Here is a 24608-nt window from a genome sequence, read left to right as displayed (position 1 = left end):
CGATCCCTAGCCCCCAGCAGGGTCCTAGGGCCTGGGTGCTTGCTGACCTATGTCAGACTGATTTGTGTGTGGATGGAGAGGGGGCTTGGGCTCAAACCGGAGTAAGAGTCCAGGCTCAGCGTGCAATGTACACATACCCTAAGGGTCCAAACCTGTTTCCCTTTCATATCCCACTGAAATTAATGGAAGGGTTGTGTGCATCAGGACAGCACCAGTGAAGAAAACTCCTCCATAAAATAACCCAGTTGTAAAAGCAAGACAGACCCTCGTGCAGGAAGTCAGTCATTTAAAACTACTATTAAGAGGCAAAGGTATTTGGAATTTCATCTATTTCCTTCCCGAAAAGGCTACTGTATGTACAAATGCTACTTCAACACTCCAGCTACTGAAAGACGATTCCGTCCGCGGGGATGGTGAACAACTGCAGCTTTTCAAATTAATTTTTGTGACTTCCAGATTCTTCAGATTACTGGGGAGGGAATGTTATTCCAAGGACTTTGGGATGAAAGCAAACGTACTGAGAGGTAGAGGAGCAAGCTGGCAAAGCCTGATTTTATGGGAAGAAAATTCCAGGCCACAATCTCTGTGGAGAGTCAAGTGCCACGTATCCAAACCGTTCTGCCCATCCAGTTACTGGGTATTGAGCAGAGTGGCCTGCGGGTGTTTTTCATCTACTGCAGTGTTTCCCAAACTTGGGATGCCGCTTGTGTAGGGAAAGCCCTGGCGGGCCAGGCCGGTTTGTTTACCTGCCCCGTCCGCAGGTCCGGCCGATCGCAGCTCCAGGCCAATGGGAGCTGCTGGAAGCGGCGCGGGCCAAGGGACATACTGGCCACTGCTTCCAGCAGCTCCCATTGGCCTGCAGCGGCGAACCGCGGCCAGTGGGAGCCGCGATCGGCCGGACCTGTGGTCGGGGCAGGTAAACAAACCAGCCCGGCCTGCCAGGGCTTTCCCTATACAAGCGGCGTCCCAAGTTTGGGAAACACTGATCCACTGGATAGTTTTCTAATTTCAAGGTTAAGTGTGTCTCCTGGCCAGACTGTTCTTTAATAACATTTTTCTTAACCATTAATGATTGAGTCCCAGTTTATTAACTTTCTGTCAGAATTATGACCCTTGCTTCTAATTAACTAAATGAGCAGGGGTGTGACCCAAACCCCATTTGAATTAATGGAAAGGCGCCTAACTTGCTTGCTTGGATTTCGGATCAGGCCCCACCAACTAGCAAGCTCTGCATGCCTTTGGTACACTCCATGTTGTTCTTTAATATACTTAGAAGGTCAGGACATGAACCTCCCCGTCAACGGCAAGACACCTCTGACTTGCTTTTATAGGGGGGAAAGGGGGGGGCGCATTAATCTAGTGTGAGTCATGTTTGTAATGACAAGAGACCATTGCCTATAGACCTGCCCTTGCCTCTGGCTGCTCAGTAGTCAGGCAACATTTGACGTCCATAATGCGGCTATTACTAAGTGGTGTGTTTCAAGCAACTAGAGGCCAGATTGCCCCCCCACACACACACAGGAGGGGCTGAGCAGGAGGAAATTTCTGTGAGGTTCTCCTTCATGAGGATTCTTACCAAAGTGTTCTGACAGGGCACCGAGTTTACTCCCCTGGTGGAACTGGCAAGAGGTCTGACCTCATGGATCCAGAGAGCTGGAGAAGGTTGAAAGAGACCCAGGAAGAGGGCTGGTGCGTCAACACTCTGCTGCAGACTGAAACTGGCATAAACAATGGCTCTGAGCAGCACTGAACATGACCAGCTCAGGGATAATACCGTATCCGATATCTATTGGAATATGGCTACTTACTGAGATACTCAGACAAGCATGCCTACTCTTGTGAAAAGGTCCATGAGAGCTTTAATGAGCAGAAAGGCAGCACGCTGCGCTCCCTAGGACTAGGAATCCATTCTGATTCAGAGGGAAGATCGCCCCTTGCTGAACACCAGCACTCCATGTTTAATCTCTGGGGTCTTCCATCTGGGGAATGGTCATGTCTTACTTGAGGGAGTCTTAGGGTTGGCAAGCTTTGATCCCCGCTTCCTCAGCATCCAAGCAGAACGAGCACTAAGGAACAGCAACAACATTTAGCTCTTACCGCATGGAGTATTTTGCAAGCAGGGATCTCAAAACATTTTGCAAAGGAGGGAAAGTATCTTTATTTCCATTTTGCAGACAGGAACACTGAGTCACAGAGAGGTGAAGAGGTGTGTACAGGATCATCCAGCGGCTCAGAGCTGTGAACAGAACCAAGGGGGTAGATTCTCTTCTCTACCAAGACCTGCTTGACAGTGTTGGCAGGTCGAGCTCAATCAACCAGTGAGCTGGGAGGAGCCACCATTCAGATCCTGCTGGGCAGGACTTCCTGCAGAACCCAGTTTCATGGGGTCCTCAAGGGGAAACCCAACCTAAGCAACCAGTGGCGATGCGGATGAGTCGGTGGCTCAGAACTCCCAGGTTCCAGTCCAGCAGCGTCTAACAATTTCCTGCGTTTAGGGGAATTCTCAACTTGCAGTTGTGGCCAGATTGCAGCTGAAAGGGTCCAGAAAAAGGGCAGTGAATCTAACCCATTGTCTCCTGACTCCCAGTTCAGTGCACTATCCATGGAATCACGCTGCCTCTAAGTATCAAGTCAATTATTCACAAGATCCTCCAGCATCTTCCCATTGCACCAGAAATGTCTCACCAATCACCAAACCAAGTCTCTTCACCTGACCTGAATCCCAACTCTTGTCTGTATAAGATTGTGATCGCTGGGGGAGAGGGAAGATGTCTACAGGAATGGTTAACTGTAAGTAGATAGGTCAGACTACCACTGGGATGTGGTTTCACTCAGGAGGTAGCAGGCATTTGCCTTGTCTCATGCTTAGCTTTGTGGCTCAACATCGTACAGTAGAGGATTAAAACAAAACCAAAAAGCCCTTAACGTCTCTTTTCCTTTCAGGCTGGAAGACAGGAACTGACTAATCAACCTAATCCTAAACCTGGCATCCAGTCAGATCTTTATTTCCACTTGCAGTTCCTCCAACTCACTTCCGAGCTCATGGACGCAAGCTGCCGAGGCGTTTCCTGTTCAAGGTGGTTCTTTAGCATGAAAGCCAACCGAGCGAGCCAGCCAGCCAGCGTGGGCTGAACGTAGGTGGAGGGAAATGATTCCGGAACTGCTCCCAGCAAATGGAATAATGATTCCAAATTAAGCAGGGTTCCAAAGTGCTGCACCCAGCCCTGAGTGGAAACAAGGCTGATTGGACTAAACTTTATGAGTGAAACTAACACAGGGAATCTTTCCAAAGTTAGACCCTTTGTTATAATGACTGCAGAGTCCTTGTGCCTTATTAAAGCTACAGTGCCTGGAATTTGATTCCCCAATTATTGTCTTGTATATCTTGTTGGAGACTCGCTGTTGCTATCCTTGGGCTTAGATTAACAAGGCACTGCATATTTCTTCCTCTCTGATCACGGACATTGGAAACAGACAGCTTTGGAAGACACAATAAGATCCTCCTGGCTACTGAACATGAGCTACAGAGCTGAAAAAATATTGGGAAACTTCAGTGTAGCAAGAGCATCATCATGCACTGCAGCTGGGAAAAAACTCTCTTGGCCCTTTATTTAAAGGCACAGACATTTTAACCACTCTGCAAAACTGGACTGCAAGTATTGTGGGAAGATCCCGGTCTCAAGGTGTCTCAGCACTCCTGCTCCAAGTGCGGTAGGCCAGAGATGTGCAAAAATAGAAAATATATAGGGAAGAGCTGTTTGGACCTTTATGAATCTCAAAACTGGATTGGTTCAAGTTTTGGAGGAAGATCTCTGGGAAGGAACCAGTCTCATTTTATCTGAACTGTATTTCTTACCTTCAGATAAGGTAGATGCATGCAGGGGCAAAATGTGCTCTCAGTCATAGCCAAACCTGTTGGTGTAGCACTCGTTGAGGTTACATCTGTGCAAGTGAGCAGGGTTACAGCATTGTAACTGAGGACCGACTTTAGCCCTAAATATTCAGTGCAAGCTTCTCAGATCTAGAACTCCAGCTGATAAAACTAAAACCCGCTGATAAACACTCTATATGAATCCCATGGAAACAAACAAACAAGACGGGCTTCCAAAAGCAGAATATTTGCAAAGCTCGAGGAAACACTGGCTCTTATTGTTCCACCAGTGGCTTGATATGTCAAACATCTTATGTGTAGGCGTAATCTTCTTCCAGAAAACTGGCTGCCGCATTAGCAGAAATAACAGCAACAGTGACACATGCTTCCTACAAAGGACTGGTGCCACAAATGCGGTTTTATCATACAAGGCGCAGCACACCTCAGAGTTGAATGGCAGGGGCTGTTTTTTTCTTAATTGCATTTTAGCTTTATTCATCACGTGGTATGTACTCAAGAAGACAGACAGGGCAGATGGGATGACAGCCAGGGAGAAGCTCGCTTGCTGAATGTGCCTTGCCAATTCTGGTGTCATCCCAAAACACAGGAAAATAGCAGAACTAGTGCAAAACTCCTAAGACACAATCATCCTGCGAAAGCTTTCTGCAGCATCCTGTATCCTGAGATTTGCAACTAATTGGAATCTAAGAAAAAGAGTTATGATGAAGGAGCGCATGGGAGTCAGGAGACCTGGGTTCTATTTGCAGCTCTGACACTGACTCACTTTTTGGCCGCGGCAAGAGTCACATCACCTCTGTGTGCCTCAGTTCCACCATCTGTAAAAAAGAGGGGGTCAAATGCTCCTTCTCCTATGTGGAGTTTACTGCCATTCTCTATTATTTGTTCTGGTAGCACCCACCACCGGAGAGGGCACAGTTCCTGCGCCGAAGAAGACTGGAAGAGACGGAACAGGCGGCTGGGACAACATCTAAGTAAGGTGGTAACACACTGAGCGGTCGGAGTGAGAACCACATAACCATTAATCCCAGTTTGCCCCAAATGGGAATACTCTGGTGAGGAAAGACTGCAGGACATGGCCCTAATAGAAGCACTCCGTTTTTGTGCCGAGGGGTGCCAGATAAACTGATGGGCAAACAGACAGAAAATAAAGGATTCAGGGGGCGTAAATGCTTATCGATAGCAACAAAAATCTGGAGGCAAACCTGCTCGGAATTTTAAATCACAAAGGTTCAAACAAACATCAGAGACGACTTCGATTGTTCTCTTCTCCTGCCTTAACGGGACATGGAATTGTGGCACAGTATAGAACAGTTAAAAGCTTAGCTCAGCTTGTTACCTGGCTTGCAACAGTGTTTCTATGTGGCCATGCATCTATCTACAGGTTTGGATGAGAGGAAGGATGGGCCGGTGATTAGGGTGCTAGCCAGGGAATTTGGATTAAATTCCCTACTCTGCCACTTCGTCTTTCTGTTCCTCAGTTCTCCGTCTGTGCAATGGGGATTGCAACACTTCCTTACCTCACAGGGATGTTCTGAGGATAAATTCATTAAAGTTGGTGATACAAGGATGATACTATGAGGATGGGGCCATGCATGTACCATTGTAGATGTAACGATAGTGTACCTACCTATAGCTAGCTATAATTTACAAGGACGCTACACAGCCATAACTGTAGGGGTTAATCATTTTATAATAAATTTGCTGACCCTGTAATAGACCAAACTACAATATCTGGGGCTCCCCCAGGGCCACATCCTCCTTTCCCTTCCACAGGTGCAATGCCACTGACTTCAGCGGGACGGCAGGGGTTTAAACGAGGGGAGGACTAAGCCCAGTATTTCAGTTGGCTGCCTCACAGAAATTCAGAGTAAATAACATAAGCACTGGATCGATGGCTGCAGCCAGCCCACCTCAGGCTGTGAGCTCATTACAGGCTAAGCAGGGCTGGGTCTTGGATGTAAAGCAAAATGACAACCTAGTACTGCAGGAAGTGGCCCGGGCAGCATGGTAAGTGTGTTGGGGGAAGTCAGCTGCATTGTCCTGCCTCACTCCTAGTTTGAACTGGGTGCTATGTTCTTCCTACCCAAATGGCGGCTGTTTCATCTGAACACCACATTCTTCCTTACTCCTCCCCCTAAACTGTTGCACAGTGTTGTTGTGTGCTATTAGACAGCTCCTCTGTTCCACCCCAGAGCAAAGTGCATGTCAGGGACTCGTCTACGCATGTAAAAATGCTCTGGGATTCCTTCGGGAGTGAACAGCACCCTACTGCTGTCCGATATTAACACGCTGAGCAAACCGCCACAGAAAGGGTGAGACATCGCAATAAGAAAGAAACGTTAGCAGCCAATTCCTGCAAACGATGAACCTGTGGCCTAACTACTCCTATTGATCATTTAGACAAAAGCATACACTGAGTTTAGAATCAAAGCATTTTTCTTTTTTACCCAGAAAACTGTGGGCAGGTTTATCCTCCACCACTCGGATCCGTCGAGCACCCGCAGGGATCACAGCTGCTTCAATATAACCTAGGGCAACAAAAAGTCACATGGATGAGAGTCTCCCACGGCCAGCCAGAGGCATTCTGTAATTTAGTATCATCCCCCAAAAAATCAACTCCGCTCCAGCTTTTGTAATGGTGGGAAACACTTGAAAGGTAGAAGCTGTTTTGGCAGCCAGGTTTCAATGCGGTGACTTGCGTAGCAAGGGCGAATCATTACAGCTTGAGGAGAGGGGGAAATGTGTGTACACATCCTTAATTGCAACTCTTCTGGCTTGTGGTTGGTTCTATTAAATCTGTTCCCGTGCATCATGTGTGGCATCTACCGGAATACGTTAGGATCCTACTGGAAGCTGAAGCAAAGGTGTGCTTGCCAGTAGTTACAATGCACATCATAGGAATAGAAGTGTCAGTGCTTCGAAATTAACACATCTGTGTTAGCGGTTATGAAAACGCTTTCTTTGGGATATAACCTGCATTATCATTCATATTTTTAAGGAAAAGAATGAGCTATTTGGGAGACTGCTAAAACTAAAACATTGCAGGAGTCAATGATGAAAACTGGTATAAATCTATTTGCTTTCACTGGCATGTCAGTCCCTATGAAACAGTCCTATATAATTTAATAGACTACCATCTCCTTCCTTTAGAACTTTTAAACCAAGCTGCAGAATTCTACAACCAGGATTTAATTCTACAGGATAGTTAAAAAAACATAAATCTGTAGGACTGATCTCCTTCAAATGATACTTGTAAGTTGCATGTGGTTTATTTATTGCTTTTAAAACCCCCTCAAAAATGTTATGGTTCAATTCAGAAATGGACAAAAACCAAAACCTTAAGACAGGGGCACTCTTGACCTTTGGAGTCATTCGTGTGTGGGTTCTGCTCCAAACTTCGAGGCTCAGCCCTAGCTTTAGTCTAAGTCAGGGGTTGGCAACGTTCGGCACGCTGCTCGCCAGGGTAAGCACCCTGGCGGGCCGGGCCAGTTTTATTTACCTGCTGACGCGGCAGGTTCGGCCGATCGCAGCCCCCAGTGGCCGCGGTTGGCTGTCCCAGGCTAATGGGGGTGGCGAGAAGTGGCGCGGGCGAGCGATGTGCTGGCCGCGGCTTCTCGCCGCCCCCATTGGCCCAGGACGGCGGACTGCAGCCAGTGGGGGCCGCGATCGGCCGAACCTGCCGCGTCAGCAGGTAAATAAAACTGTCCCGGCCCACCAGGGTGCTTACCCCGGCGAGCCGAACGTTGCCGACCCCTGGTCTAAGTGATAGGCAAAAAGCAAACTACCTACTAATACCTGTGTCAAATATGAAGCAATGAGACTATCTTGGAAACCATCGTGACTAGGATTTGATTCTTTTTAATTGGCCAGACAGTTTATTTTTCAGTGTGTAACTTGGTTCCTCCCCCTTCCCACCTTTTCTTTTAAAACACTAATAGTTTATTCTGTATGCTTTACCTTCCCTTTTTTGTTATACGTGCTAAGTGATATGCCCCTATAAAAATAGGCCGAAGCTGGAGAATCACTAGTGTAAGAGTAGTGTTTGGGACTATTCCTTTAGAATTCAGCAGTACTTTGGTTTTTTAAGGGTAAATGCAGCTGAACTGCCGTGGTTCTGCTTTGTACTGGACTGAGAGCAAGGGAGAGAGAGTGACACACTGCAGAACAAAGGGCCTCTCTCTGTTGAGGCTGCATGGACTGTGGAGGGTGTAGCCTGGGATGCGGTCTTGATGTGGCTAGTGAATCCATCATTATATAGATCCCACACACCTAACGCCTGCCTGAAAGCCTTTCACTTATGGGTTCACACAGGGGCCTCAGCCCATGGTCTTAGCCTACCACAGTCGTGTCAATGACGCAGCTGCATAGCCACCAGATTAATGGGACACATGGATTCCTTCCCACTCCCAACCCTTTTTAGATCACCTGTACAAAGCATTCCCACTGGGGTGTTGGTGTTGGGTTGGGAGATGATTTGGCCAATGACAACCATCTCTCTCCTTAGCCTCTCATCTTTTTAAGGTAGCCCCTATTGTTCTGGTACATTACACTAATTTGTATTGCCATTTTACCACCTCTCCTCGCTCCCCTCAGCTCAGGTCGTTTTCCTTTTGCCCCCCACTCAGGAGCATCATCTCTCTTGTTTTCTTCTCCCCTGCTCAGGTTACTTCCAAAAGCTAGTCAATCATCCTTTGCAGGGAGAATCAAAATAAAGGGAAAACAGGATTCTGAACAAAGAACCTCCCCTCATGTCAGGCTGATGAATTCCCCATTCTGCTAATTACAAAGCATGCTCCATCAGTAATACTCACTACTTCAGGGTTTGGCTTTTATGGCAATTGTGAAATCTATAAAAATCAAAGAAAACAGATGTTGGACATTAGCCTGGATCCTACTGGGAGTTGGTTTTTTGTTGGTTGAGATAAATTACATTAAGAGCAGCACATTCTAAAATGCCAAACATCCCTTGTTGCACCCCATGCATCTGCATTCAAACCCAACCAACTATTACGATCAGACACGAACATACAGCAGAGTGATTAATGACAATATGTCACTGTAAATGGACCCTAGAAACACACCTGGCCACCATGTTAGGAAGCCACTTTGGAACATGCCCAAGTATCACGTATTTGTTGATGTATTTACTGTGGAGGATGATAATTATGTTTTAAATCAAAGGCTCAGAACTACCTTCTGCCATGACCAGATCCAAAAAACCACTGACGTTAATGGAAAGGCTCTCACTGATTTCACTGGGCTTCAGAGCGGACCCCTGAGGCAGTGGTAGCCTGGCCTGCGTCCTGCTGTTTTTGCAGTGTGAGAGGCATGGCGTTACTCTTGAGGTTCTGCTAGTGCCACAAATATGCTCTCATTTCACCACTGCGGTGCGAGAAAATACCGTGTGTAAATGCTGCCTTGTACATTACTTTTGAAATGTTAAATAGTGGAGTTTAAGATATTAACAGGGTATTAGTTCTGGAGACTATTTAGTTTGGTCTGATACCAGATTTTTCGCCTCATGTAATTTCTAATCCTGATTGATGGCACCAGGGGTTGTATTCACAGCTCCTGAATAAAAACAACAAAAACACACCTTACTGTACTTGCTCTCTGAGATTGGGTGACACAGAACCAACTATTAACATTTTGTTTTCTTTAGGGAACCAAGTAGTGCCGGTCTAGGCTTGTGTAGTTTTGAAATGTTCTTTCAGGGGACAGAGTAGGTTCCTTGGGCATGTCCCATAGAAAGCATCTGTAGCTCTTAGCCAGCATACGGTGTAAATCAGTGGTCAAAATCCTACTGCAAATGCATTAAATACACCCTACATGCAAACTCACCATAAATATAAACTCAGATTGCTCCCAGCCGGGCCTTAGAGCTAGTGACATGCTGTTGCTGCAGGGATTATAATCCCAATATTGGAGAATGTTGCCCCATAGTTTTCGAGGCATGTTTTCTATCACAAATGGTAAACCGCAGATTCCCAGAAAGATTATCAAGCATTAGATATTAAGCCAATGTTGGTCCAGAGTCAAAAGCCCGTCAAAGATCTGTTAGGTAACTTGGGGGTAACTGTTTGCAATGCTGGGGTCTGCACGGTCGAGTTAAAATTCTGTTTAGGTGAGGAGCTGCTTAAAGACTGATGAGATCTGGCAACAATCAGGCAGTGGTTCTAGTTATTTTAAGATAAAGGTTGGAAAGTATAACTGGGGAATTTCATTATTTCGTCATTTCTAGAGCTGTATGTCCTGTACTCCCCCTTGGGAACAGCTATTTTGGCATGCAACAATCTTTCTGGATAATCTGCGTTACATCAGTGTCCCAGGAACGTAAGGCTGTGATTGAGGGGAGTCCTAGATACATGTTCTATGGTGAACTTGTATTAGGAGAGATACCAGAACGAAGAGGCGGCTTTGTCATTAAGCAGATTAATACATGTATGGTGGCTACTGTAGCTTCACTTAAACACTGGAGAGATTTGCAAGAGGAAAGCAGGCTCAAACAGGAGAACCCACTGTTAGGCAGGGTTATTAGTCCCAGAGAGGAGAGAGGTTAGCACGAATTTCAACGTGGAACTGAATTACTACAAAACTGGTTTGGATGTTACTGGAAGACGAACTCTCGGGTAGAGGAGATGTTACCCCATGGCTGCAAGTGCTGATCTCTATGCAATGTACCTTTGTATCTTCCTACTAGGGGTGTATCACAGTATGGGTAGAACAAAACCCACACTGCTGCACGATCCCAACTTTTGGATTATGTTCTGCTGCAAGGTCCCAAGTTGAGAGCTGTAAAGACTGGACTCCTCTAGTTATCTGCTGAACATGTACCGCACAGACATCCCCACTGTCCTGGGGTGGCAAGGGCAGTCTCCATAGCTCTTTCAGTCCTTGCTCCCATTGCCAAGAGTGCCAATCAGTACCTACTGGGGGTGCTTTGGAAACGTATCCATTAGACGCTGCACTGAGACTTAAGAGCTCGTTTTTTGAGCAGTCAGAAGATGCTCATGACTTGCCCTCACTATCGGTCGGGGCTGAATTCCATCTGTTGGCCTACAGGTGACAACCTCCGCACCCTCATTACTGATCTTCTCTGTATTCCACTGTCCCTCTAGCTAGATTTTGTACGGAATGTAATTCTTGTTGTTGATCAGAAAATAAAAGACAATTGACTAGTTTATCTTCTTGTGTGCATGAGAATCCTGGTGATTACCAATTGCAGGTACCTACCCACCACTGTTTACTTCCAGCCATGGGGTAGCTAGCCTGGAGGAAAATCATTTCATCGTGAAGCCATGGACAGATTTCAAAGCCTCCTGATATTGCTATTGAGTGTCAATTTGGTGGTAATGATTCCTATAAAGGACAGCCGACTGGTAAGTCACCCACTGCCCTGCGTTTCTGTCTGCCTTTCATCACCTGCCCATTTATCCTATTAACAGAATTTTCTTGCATGTGCTGAGAGAAGAACATTCCCAGGCTTAAAGCACCATCTCTCAATTTCCTTTTTATTTTAAATGCACTACTGTCAAGGTTACAATTCTGCATAAAGCGTTTGATTTCTTCACCATATTAAAAACAGAAACTGCTCATGAAGAAAAGTTATTGTTATAGCAATTTGCCTAGTTCATTTAATTATTTACTGCCATCTGGAGTACGGACTTAAAACGTAAGCCAAACAACTGCAGCTTCTCTTTTGGGTCACAAGACAGAGGGCATCCGTTCAAATCTTCCCATGGCCAGGGAAGAGCAATATAGATGCACACATGAAAAAATGACTTATGTGGCAGGTCTCTAAGCGTTATCTGTATGGCATTGGAGTCTGGATGGGAATCTTACAAGGAGGAAGGGAAGGGCCAGACCACTAGCCGGTGTAAATCAGTATAGCTCCATTGGCTCCCAGTCTACATTACTGAGGATCTGGCGTAAGTGCAGAACATGATTCTGAACACAATTTGGGGATGATGTCAGAAGGTCAGAGATGAATTTTAAAACAAAGTTTGTGGGGTTTTTTTTGGGGGGGGGGGGATTTAGTTCCCAGAAAACAGAAGGACCAACAGGCATAGTACTGAGACAGGTACCAAGTGTGCAGAACCTCTGAAAACTTGGTGGCACTACAGAGATGGGCTGGAAGAGAAGAAACAGGGCAGGACTTGATAATGGGCTGACAAACATGGTCTTCTGGTGGCTAGGCAGCTCCTTTCAAAGGCCAAGGACCCACGTGCTGTCTCTCCAATTCAGGCTAGTCATGCTGAAAGTAGAAGGCTTTAAAGGGTATCCATGGCTTTTTATACGATGCAGTCTCCCCACCCAATCCAACCAGGAGGAGGAGGACAGAAAACCAACACCCAACAACAGCTACCCAATGACACCACACACAGCATTCAGGCATCTTACACGAGAAACACTTGGGAACAGCCTTTGCCTTTGCCATCACACACGTGGAAACCTTCTTACAATGACTATTGGTTACTGAGAAACAGAAAGGAGTTGGCATGGGTTTAGTCCAGTTAATAGAGCTCGACAGCATGTCTGCAATCACAGGACATACAGGGACCGATCCTGCAGTCAGTGGAGTCCCACGTGCACAGCAGCTGCAGGATCTGGCCCAAACGTTGTAGGTGCAATTCTCAAACTGATACTTCTTAACAACCAACGTCTTGACATTTCACAGCTATTCTCTTCTGAAATCATAAATCGACACACTTAACACAGGGGCTTTGGGCTTGACCCTAATCAAAGCAAGTCAATGGGAGATCTGCCCCTCTCTTCGGGAATGATTTCACTATCCAGGCCCTGATTCTGCTATCGGGACTCATGCTGCTTAGTCACATTAGGCTTCAAATTTAGGCTTTGTAAAATCTTGGATTTTAAACATCATTAAAACGCTGATTTTTTAAGAAAATCCATAGATATTTTCTTAAACAAATACATGTTTCCTTGTGGTGTTTGCAACCTGAACACTTTGTGCCAGTGCATGAGACACAGAACGTGAAACTGACTAAGGTCCTGGTCCCGCAAAACACTTCTGCACATGAAAAGTCCCACTGAACACCACAGATTAACTCACAGGGCATAACATGTAAGCGGAATCGGGGTCTGGACCCATAAGTGAAACCAACATGTCTAATTTCACTGTCTATGCTGAGAGAAGTGTAAAAGCAGAGAGAGAATAAATAGCAAAACTATTTCGGGTTATTTTTCACACAGTGTTTTAATCTACTATTTTTCAGAAAAAAAACTGCAGCTAGTCTTTGTGTCAGGACATAGTATAAATAAGGATTTTTCCAGCCTTTATACAACTATGCAAGATGGGCAAATGAAGTATTTTGAATGGTGAAGCAACGTTTTAGATAGGATCGATGTGTCTCTCTCTCTCATCTGGCTCCAGATATTCAGTAAAGAATGAGGGTGCAATAAAGGCTTGTACATTATAATATTAACGCTCAACATACCGTCTGGGTACGGTCGCATCTGCCCTGTCTCTAGAGATGGGGGAACCCCTGCTGTACTCATCTGGTTGACAATCAGCAGAGAAGGTTCAGTCCCTACAGATCTGCCATGGGGAAAAGTCACTGAATGTATTGAGAGCAGCCCACCTAACTGAAAACAGGCGTATACCACTTTTAAATTCTGGCAGGGACCCAGAAGGTTGTCATCTATCTGGGTCAAGTCTTTTTGTTGCATGATGTTTCATGGTGATTTTGATCCGTAAATAACAAAGATAGGTTTCCCTTCAAAAACATCTACGAGATACACTTATTTCCAGCTAGCACTGCTACTACAGAAATGGCGAATGTTTTTCCCAACTAAAACAACCAGGGCGCAATTCCCATTTCCTGCAGGAGACATTAGAGAAGCAGTGAAACTGTAAACGAGGCATACATTTGTTGATATTCAGATCGGGAACTGCTGTAGAAGATGGAGCAGTGGTTTCACCACTGGCATCAGCTATAGATTTAGCCTTGGTCTACACTGGGGGGGAGGGGAGGGGGAAATCGATCTAAGTTATGCAACTTCAGCTACGTGAATAACGTAGCTGAAGTCGACGTACTTAGATCGACTTACTGTGGTATCTTCACCGCGATGAGTCGACTGCTGCCGCTCCCTTGTCGACTCTGCCTGAGCCTCTCGCCGTGATGGAGTACAGGAGTTGACGGGAGAGCGCTCGGGGGTCGATTTATCGCGTCTAGACTAGACGCAATAAATCGATCCCCGCCGGATCAATCGCTGCCCGCCGATCCGGTGGGTAGTGAAGACATCCCTTAGCAATGTAACATACATTTCCAACACAGACATAGGAGGTATGGCACAATTATACCACCAATGCTGTTCCTTTTTAACTGTAGAAGTTGCGTGCAATATTTTGTGACATGCTCTGAGAGCCCTATTCTCAAAGCACAAGTGCATGCCAAAAAAGTTAACCAAGGCAAATCTTTTCCTTAGTCTTGCACAGCCAAGATACAAACTTCTCACTACCAACAGCTAGAAGCTAAACGGAACACAACAGTCAGAGCAGTAAAAACTGCAAGCCGGAAATCATATGACAGATCGGCCTGACAATGGAAGTGCACAAATGAACTCCAGAAAGTATTACTGAAGTTTGCCAATTCCACCTGCACCTCAGAGGTGGTGGTAGATCTTAGCTACCTTCACAGATAAAGTAGGGGAAGGAGGTAGTAGAAATTAGAAAAGAGAATCAGAGACCAGCTTTGAAGTCCTGATTTAGCAACGCAGTAGAGCACACACTTAACTTTAATAATGAATTCAATGGAACTCAAGCATGTGCTCCAACGACATCTTTAACTGCTTTGCTCAACTGAGTCCCAAAACAGCACATGTTGAATGTGCTTTGCTTTTGCTTCCCTACATGCGGAGATGGCAACATTCATTTAAATATCGGTCGTTTTGCCTAAATACTTCCTCCCTCCTGCAGTGGATCCTAAGTCTAAATTTCCCCCGCACTTTGCTTGACCAGGATGAACGGCAACAGGTCTCTCCTAAGTGTGGAACAGTGACTAAGGAAGAAGGGTGAATTCACACACAGTGGGCGTGCAAAACCAGAGGGGACAGCTTGAGCTTGACCGAAAACAGTCTTATTCCGATGCTTCTCTGTTGCTGGTGTGAAGTCAGTATAAATACTCCGAGAGTAGGGTCCCCTGGTTTAGCTGAAGCGGAGATATCCTTAGCATTACATGAATCATCCGGGACGTACACAGGAGCTCTCAGTCTAAATGCCGAAATCAGCTGTCCCTCCCACAGGAGGAGACATTATGATTATCATGATTTTTTCTCTCTGATTTCACATCAAAAGTACCTGTAACATTCAACAGGAACTGCACAGCGTGACTTCTTTGAGCTCAGTAAGGAGGCAATGGCCAATCTTGGCAAACAGGAAGAGGCTGCAGATGGAATTCCACTGTTGAACTAGTTCTTTAATAAAACTGGAACGTGGTTAAGGAAACTGAACGGCAAAAGGTGTTATACAGCGCCAACAGGCCTGACCCTGTGAAGCCCTGAGCATCTTCAACTCCCCTTCTCAAGAGGGACTCATCACCTCTCAGGCAGGGCTGGCTCTGGCTTTTTTGCCGCCCCAGGCAAAAAAGCCTCCCGCTGCCCTCCCCTTCCCCCCCCGCGGGGAGCACAGCAGGGGAGGGCACAGAGTTGGCTGCGGGCCTGCTCTCCCCGACCGGCTGGCGCGCCGGGGGGAGGGCAGCGAGCCCGCCGCAGCTCCGCTAATCCCGGCGGCCAGAGCACCGGGGGAGGGCGGCGAGCCCAGTCACGGCCCCGCTCTCAGGCTGGAGCGCCGTGCCGCCCCCCTCCAGGTGCCGCCCCAAGCACATGCTTGGTGGGCTGGTGCCCGGAGCCGGCCCTGCTCTCAGGATTGGACCCTTGTAGGAACTCTTATAGCTTAAACACTTATTCTGAAAAAACTGAGCGATAAGATTAGGCATCGTTAATAACTAAAGAATTGACCATCTTATTCTTGTACAGCTATTCACTGATTCAGTCTCAAACATTTTCGCAGATTTCTTCTGGGCAACAAACTGGGTCAGAAATACTAGCGTCAATTAGAGTAATTCCACTGTGAACACTGTAGCTACTCTCACCCCTAACTTACATCAGTGTCAGCGAGAGCCGAATCTCATGGACAGCCATAACGCTCCCTGTGTATCAACCTCTAAAAATATTCATTTCAAATCTTTTTTTAAATGTACAATGGCTGTTTGATCAGGCGCCACATTAAAAGTAGGCGAGTCACACAAAGGACAAGAGTTGTCGCTAGCTCTCTAACTCCTAGATGCTAAGCAGTTCAGACGAAGGCAGAGCGCTTTTGCAGAATGCGACTCACCCATCCCCTTGGTGTGGTTGAAGTCTCCTTTCACCACTTTACAGGTTTTGCCATCTCCATTGCAGATTCCACAACGATCCTCTTTGGCAGCTGAGCCAATGATCCCATCGCAGCCGATTTTCTAATGACAACAACCAGAGGCCCTCGTTATTTCATTTGCAAGGCTAAAATGTCTCTAAACTGGGCTGAGCCCCGGATAACATTAGATTGAAAAACTGAACAGGAAAAGAATGTTGTGAGTCAGGAGAGCATTCAGTCAGTACGGCATTGGATTGGTTAGTCAGCAAAACACACTCGTTCAATAGCAAATGCACAAACCATGTTATAAAAAGCTTCACTGTTCTAAGCAGCATCATAAAACCCTCGCTATCCAAAGCACATTGGTGATTTGCACTAACGTGTTTAAATATTAACAGATTACAAGGATACTCTGTATTTTATAGCAGCTTCCATGTGAGGTTCTCAAATAACTTTACAAATATTAATTAACCTTCGTAATATCCTTGTGAAACAAGTATATTCCAGGAGTCCCATTTTGGAAATGGGAAAAGAAAGGCATTGAGAGGTTCCGTGACTTGCCCAGATTCACACTGGAAGCTTAAGGCAGAGATAGGAACAGAATCCAGGTATCCTGAGTTCCAGTTTTATGCCTTAACCCAGCGTTTCCCAAACTTGGGATGCCGCTTGTGTAGGGAAAGCCCCTGGCAGGCCGGGCCAGTTTGTTTACCTGCCGCGTCTGCAGGTCCGGCCGATCGCGGCTCCCACTGGCCACGGTTCGTTGCTCCAGGCCAATGGGAGCTGCTGGAAGTGGTGGCCAGTACGTCCCTCGGCCCGCACCGCTTCCAGCAGCTCCTATTGGCCTCGAGCGGCGAACGCGGCCAGTGGGAGCTGCGATCGGCCGGACCTGCGGACATAGCAAGTAAACAAACCGGCCCAGCCCACCAGGGGCTTTCCCTACACAAGCGGCATCTCAAGTTTGGGAAACGCTGCCTTAACCACAAGTTCCTCCAAGATTATGCTTGAGGTCCTGATCTATTGCTCACGGAAGCCAATGGGCATTGTATCAGGACCGCGCCGAGGACACCAACATTCTGTACTGAAGACTCAGCATCTATTACATTTTCACTATTTGAACTGAATGGCTCAGGATGCTAGCGCACAGGTCCACATTTTCAGCAGGTCCCATTAACTGAACACCAGAAACCCACATTTATGTTATCAAGAATTTAGGGTCACAATAAATGTATCCAGAATTTAGGTTCACTGATCTGTAAGTGCAAACTGCTATATGCATGCACAGATGTGACATTTTGCCAATGCTCCCACGGTATTCAGTTTTGACTTTTTTTGCACTTAAATGATCCCAAAAATATTTAAGTATTTAACCCAATGCTTCAGTTGAAAAGGCATTTGGATTGTAGTGATAGTCACGATTTTACATACATGCCTAAAGCAGTGACCACTAAAAATCTTTACCATTTCACCCCATAAGCAAACACTAGGAGATTGTGTGTTCTCCCTAATCCTTGCTCTCATGGTGGAACCCTGACGAAGGAGCCCTGACTTTGCGGCTTCAGACCTCATGCCAGGAGGCACACTCCTTGACGCTGAGGTCTTGGGCGGGGGAGGGGGGGGGGGAGGACTCCCCAGCCTGAGTCCAACAGGGGCCTCAGTGCTTTCTCCATGAGGTGCTTCTTAACCTGGAGTTCTGGCACCTCGCAGGTCTGGTTTGGAACCGAGTGACAGATACTGCACGTAGTGGAGGTATGAGCTTCTCCAAGGCAGAAAAGACAGTGCTAGTGGTTGTTGCTGACTGAGAAGGAATGGGGGCAAGAGAGAATTTCTGAAGCCTGGTAATCCTGGGCATAATCTAAATCAGGGGTCGGCAACCTTTGGCACGTGGCCCATCAGGGTAATCTGCTGGTGGGCCGTGAGACATTTTGTTTACGTTGACTGTCTGAAGGTATGGCCCCTCACAGCTCCCAGTGGCCGCGGTTCGCCATTCCCGGTTTGCCGTTCCTGGCCAATGGGAGCTGTGGGAAGCTGTTGCTTGCGTGGACCTGATAATGATAGATAGCACAACAGCCTTGACTGATACACTCGGCAGGAAGGCACATATTTTCAGCTGCATTTGAACAACCACAAGCAACTGGATGGATAAAGGAAATGTGGCAAGCACTTCAACCAACTTTATTGCGAGTGTTATGAGACCAATCCACAGGGCTGTAGAGGAGGATCAACAACGCAGGGATGCAAAGGACCAGATCTCTAGATCTACAATGGGGTCCTTCATAAACCTTAAACCACGAGGACGATGTAGGACAGCCAAGTAAAGATAAGGAGGGGGACGGCTATGTGCTTTTCATGTTTTTAAGGCAAATTTCCACACAGGGATGCTACCTAATTAATGCCCCATAAGTATGAGTCAGGCCATGTAGGATCGTGAAATAAATATAGAATGCGCCTGGATACGTCAATGTATTTCATATAGTAAGTACATAATGATAGTAATATAGACATGCTGATTCTAGCTCAGCTGACCAAATTACATAGAAGAATCATAAAAAATTAGGGTTGGAAGAGACCTCAAGAAGTCATCTAGTCCAACCCCCGCTCAAAGCAGGAACACCACCAACTAAATAATCCCAGCCAAGCAAGGCCTTAAAAACCTCTAAGGAAGGAGTTTCCACCACCTCCCTAGGGAACCCATTCCAGTGATTCACCGCCCTCCTAGTGAAATAGTTTTTCCTAATCTCCAACCTAGACCTCCCGCACTGCAACTTGAGACCATTGCTCCTTGTTCTGTCATCTGCCACCACGGAGAACAGCCGAGCTCCATCCTCTTTGGAACCCCCCTTCAGGTAGTTGAAGGCTGCTATCAAATCCCCCCTCACTCTTCTCTACATGCAGAACATGAGAAATTCTTTTAGTGGAGAGCTGATGAGGTACTTTGTTTTTCAGAATAATCAATTATACCCGGACCCAGAACCTTTCTGATGAGAGTTTACGATGTGAATTACATCACGTACAAGTACTGCCATGTCAAGGAAAGGATGAAATCTTAGAGTAGCCAGGCTCTCACTATGTCAGAGACATGTTTGGAGTAGGGATGTACCTGGATTTCTGTGAGTTTAACCAATCACTTCAAAGGGAGCAGAGTTAGGCCAACGCTGACCGCTTAGGAAAATCCCACCTCTGGAGTACAGTCAACAAACTATCAGATGGGACCCAACCCACCTCTAATCTAATGGGCACATTTTTATGGCTCGAGTTGCCCTGCAAATCAGAAAACACGGGACACACACGGTTAGGTGTTACCCTGCAGTATAAGGCATATGTGATGCGCATGTTAATGACAACATCCATTAGAGACACACTCAAGATCTCCCGAAAAACAAAGGTGCAACAACAGCTTCATCACGGCCACGGACAAAAAGCGTGAGGAGCGGCTCTACTGGAAGCAAATCGTGTTTCTTGGGCAACAGGCAAACCATTTCCCACACACTGACTACCTCATTTTGCTGTGATTTCAGACACCTCTTGATTTGTATGCTCCACAGGTCTGATAGCACAGAGGGTGGGAGTGGGCGTGTCCAACACATCATAAAGTGCAAAGCTGATAAAGTAATTTTATGGGTTTCTGTCTTTCACTCATGCAGAAAAGAGGAATGTGTCAAACAGCATTGCTTCCCACCAGGCTCCTGCTGGAGGATTTAACGAACGAACGGCTCCCTCCTTCACCAGAGCAACATACAAGCGTCGTCCTGTAGCACGTGGAGACTACACTCGCAGCCCCCAAACCTCTTGCAGCTTTGAAAAGCGTCTGCCATCTCAACGATACAAACATTCTCTGCTACACCTGGGAATCACAAACCACTTGGGATTTGGTCTTGTAAACTGTTGCTTAAAAAGCAGAATTTTTTAAAAAAAGCATAAAGCATTTTTTGGCTTCAGAATGAAAATTTCTGCATTCTCATTACTTTATAAGAGAAAAAAAACATAGAAGCACTTTCTTCATCTGTATGAATATTATAGGCCTTGCTGTTTGCTTTTCCTTCCCCATGCTTGCAAACTGCTTCCAAAATAAAAGAGGACTGAATCTTTTTTATTGTGAAATGGCTTATGTTAAGAATTTAGAGTGTACTGCTAAAAGAGGCAAAAGTCACACTGAGTCTTGATGGGATTTCTGCTCCTAAATCATTTCGATGCTTTTGAAAAAATCCACCCTTATCGCTGCATTTAAAAACAAAATAAAAGAAGCAAAAACAGAACCAATGTCACTATAAATGGGAACGAAGAATCTCCCAAAAGTGTTTGCAGAAGTGGGCTCTTAATTGGCAGCATGTATCTTAAGCTTTGACAGAAGCTATGGAGCACTCTAGGGTTGGAGGATACTGCTGGTTCATTTCATTGTGGCTGGATACTCTATGATCCCACCAATCTGAGAGAGAAATAAAAAGGAAAGGAAGTAACTTTGGCATGTTTTTACTCTGTATGCAATGCACAAGATGGTCCCCGCTGGAGAAGAGCGTACTCAAGCACCTGGATGTCTTCTGTATTTCTTGGGGAGGACAAAAATGGATGGTAATGCTGGTGTAAATACCATCGGCTCATCTGGAAGACCTCATGGCTGACTTCTCCAGTATCAGCCCTGCTCTTGAAGCCCTCGGGATTCTTGCCCGTGGGGATTTCATTGTGCACGCTGACATCAGCGCAGTACAGGACTTCCTTGAAGTGATAGACTCTGGACTTTGCCCAGTGGTTCTGGCTCCTGCCCAAATTGGTTGTTGAAAGCCAGAGGTGTGGCTGTGGTACTGTTATTATCACTTTGTACAGGGAATATGATGGAGGCCCCCTATAAAAAAAAGTGCCTTGACATGGGAGCGGTTGCCAGCTGATTTTAAAATGGGGTTTAAAACCCTATGGGATGGGCACCTGGCTATATTAGGCCCCTTGACGAGACTCCTGGTGGATGTTGTGCTTTGACACCACCCATGTTTAGGAGTAATCCATCACTCCTTATGCCTTTGCTGAGTGAGCCATATAGCATGGAACTCATTCTCTTTGAGCAGGCATCTTGGTCCACTCCTCCCTCCCCTTTTTAAATAATTAAACATCGGAAAATATACTTGATGGGGGGGTATTTTCAGTTTCAATCGTTGGCCCTTACATAGGAACCTTCCCCTCTCCTTTTTAGTGATACCATAGCATTTGGATTCCTAAGCACGGGGTCTGGTTTGCATATTATTGGGGTATTGTTTTAACAATGATTTTATTTGTATTTTGAATGGCTGTACAAGAGCCTCGGAGTGTGTGTGTTTTGCTATATAAATACAATTATTATTGTTCTGTACACCCAACCCAGTGTCAGACCTGACATTGTATGTTCACGGAATTGTAATGCTTCCCAGATGCGGAGCTAAACGAGCTGTCTCAATGGACCAACTATAAATATTGATGCAACATGTGCCAGTCTGCAAATTAATCATGTACGGAACATTCTGGTTATACCAGACTCATGTGCATTGCCAACTTTTCTCCGTAATATCCAGTGTCCATTTATAGTTCAAGGGATGGGACACATGAAACGGGAATGTACACAGGTGAGGAGGTGATGTCAGACTGGAAGTTAAGAGAAGTCTCGTTTCTTTACTGAAGACACAGCAGCAGGCAGGGTAGTGGGTTATGGGCTTCGGCTGCGCTCCGTGAATGGAAGCTACCCGAGGACGCTACTCCGATAGCTCGTTTGAACATTACTGTCTGCTCCGTTTCTCTTCCATTGGGGTTTTACAATAAATGGGGGTGCTATAAACAAGAGTAGAAATCAACAAAAAAAACCCTCTGTCTGTGGGGAAAGTAAACGTTGCTCCAGCCAGCACCATCGGCAGCATTTTCTGGACCTTCAAAGTTTGCTTCAATCATGGAGCTGCCCTCGGGGTAGGGTAGGTGGGCAATGCCCATCCTGTTCTGAATTAGATACACTGACCTTTACCCATTGACTGCATCTTTGTGCGTCTGTATCACCTACCCACTTCGCGGTCCCCCAGCCTACAATTATTTATTCACTAGAGTTTCTCCCCAGAATGGGATTCAATGTGATCCTCACTTCTTCTGGATGAAGTGCATCTGAATGCGAGATGGCCGCTTTGCAGGATAAGCCTAGCTCCAAAGATTATAAAGCAAAGAGGAAAGCCTCCAAGGGAGGTGCCATGTTGTCAGTCACTTGCCCCATGTGCTCTTTCTGAGCTAACCTCAGTCATCTATTTCCCAATTCAGTAAATGGCAGTGGGACTGATGGAAAAATAGTCGGTAGCGGAACACAGCAAATCTACAGCAGACTCAAAAGTGGTAGGTCTTTAAAAGCTTAGTTAGACACTACAAATACTTATTCCTTGTCTCTATTCTATGTTCACCAAGAGCACCAGTGTGTTTGTTTTCTAGTCTTCAGATTACATTATCACAGAGCCCTGGCCTGTGTGAGGCAAGTCACAGAACAGTCCCAAATAAAGCATGCTAGACTTTGTGTGCACTCTGTAAGATTAACTGAAGGACAGGCATAAACGTAGCTGCACAGTGTAAAATTACTTGTGATGGAACATTTGGGAGCAATGTTTGAAATGCAAGAACACAAGTCCTGCATGGAAAATAAGCACGAGGATGCAAACAGTTAATTGCATGAGCAAAAATATGCAGAATGCAAAAAAAACGGGTACTGATGTGCACAAAGTGTTTCCCATCACCAGTTTGTGCAGGCAATGAGCTATTTTGCATGTGCCCTTTGTGCCCAAATGAACCTATTTTGCATGTGCAATTTAGAACCCTATTTTTGAAAATTTCTCCATTTCTGGGGAATTAGCACTGGCCCTTAACACATTACGACAACAATCATTTGAAAGAAGTCCTTCTAAGACAGATTTGCTGCCCCATAGGCAGCAGTGTATTATCAACGAGTAAACTGCAGATTTGCTAGCAAGCAAGAGAATCCATGATATGGCAACAACTTTACAAGAAGGCTGTGGAAAAGCCCGAACATCCTCACATCATAAATTGTTAAATCGCAGAAAAGGCTGCTCTTGATCTGTCGCCATATTCCACTGTATGGGATTTGGTTTTCAAAAGGGTCTTATAAAACATCTTGAAGTACAATATCCAGTCCCCATCAGAAAGCTTTTCCTCCTTATTGTCAGCTTCAGTCTTGTGATAGCTTACTAAGCACGGAGTACGTGCTTTGAGAGAGGCCAAAGCTAAATGCATGTGCTCCACAACTGAGCTGCTAGATTATTTCTGATCTCTTCTCTTTGGCACACTTGTGTAACAGCTGAGGGCTTTCCTACTATTGCGTCTGCCATCGGTACTATGCTAACACCAGCAGGACCAAGGTAGCAAGCAACTGAAATGCTTCAGAAATGGCAGAGCTGCCATTATTGTATTTCCTGCAAGGATACACAGAGCAGAGAGTTCAGACAGGACCAAAATCTTATGAATTTTACAATTCATGGAATCTTCATGATAGATTTGTTGTTGCTTTAAAAAAAAACAGTAATGACAGGAAAGCGATCTGAGATTCGGGTTACACTCTCATCTCCAACACAGCCTGAAGTATGACAGTGAAAGTCAGCTAATTAGAGCGCTAGGTACCACCTGCAAGGTTTGCAGTTTTACACTGACTTTATTCACGATTACAGGCACCTGAGACTGTTGCTGATCTCCAGAAAGGTACAGATTTGCAGCAGCCAAGAACACAAGGACAATAAGGAACTCCATTTAATAGCAGGTTAAATGCATTTTCCAGCAGAAAATGGCAAATCCGTGCATACACACTGAACAACGTCTGTAGTCTGCTAAAGAGACATTGCTAGCAAATGCATTCATCAGTGCTATAAAACATTTCTAGACAGTCATTGTTTTATACTGCTCGCTTCGGTTTTAAGACCAACTCTTGAGGTCACTACTAAGTTTTTAGTTAGCCCTAAGCCAGGCAATCTCACAAGAAGTTTTTCCAAGGCTTTCATTTTGGTGAAACTGACCAAGAAAAACGCTCCTTTTCCATTATTCAGATCTGAATCCAATCAACTTGCCTCTATCAAAGGAAGCTGGAAGCCAACTGCATTCATAAAATGTAAATGAAAACAGAATTTTAGGCTTTCACTCCTAAGGGGGGTGTGATGAAGTGGGAATGTTCTTAATGTTTTCGCTGAATGCTGTGTGAGTGCCTCAGTTTCCCCTACGCATTTCTCTAGCTTCTAGAGGTGTGGGATTGTTGCAGAGCACTAGGGGGCCAGTGTGATCCTGTCTGCACAGAGAATGGCCGACACCCTGTTTCCAGGCAACTAATGGCCTGGGCCCCTCCTCTGCAAAGGT

At 45.8% G+C, this 24608-nt stretch overlaps 1 protein-coding gene across 3 annotated transcripts in view; it reads right to left on the bottom strand.

The window, feature by feature from the left end:
• The window catches only part of ADAMTS17 (ADAM metallopeptidase with thrombospondin type 1 motif 17), a 269254-nt gene that overhangs the window by 78591 nt on the left and 166055 nt on the right, over positions 1-24608 (bottom strand). For 2 of the 3 annotated variants that reach the window (XM_042856603.2, XM_024102933.3), the window contains exons 15-17: positions 16248-16368; positions 12293-12367; positions 6340-6420 (exon numbers count right to left, since the gene is read on the bottom strand). In XM_042856603.2, the coding sequence (XP_042712537.2) occupies positions 6340-6420; positions 12293-12367; positions 16248-16368 (277 nt within the window). The remainder of the gene's footprint in view (positions 1-6339; positions 6421-12292; positions 12368-16247; positions 16369-24608) is intronic. The other variant, XM_024102934.3, reaches the window with a different exon arrangement.

Source organism: Chrysemys picta, chromosome 10 (genome assembly GCF_011386835.1).
Source record: "Chrysemys picta bellii isolate R12L10 chromosome 10, ASM1138683v2, whole genome shotgun sequence".
NCBI lineage: Eukaryota > Metazoa > Chordata > Testudines > Emydidae > Chrysemys > Chrysemys picta.
The sequence above is the reverse complement of the archived record's forward strand: the minus strand, read 5'-3'. Positions and strand labels throughout refer to the sequence as shown.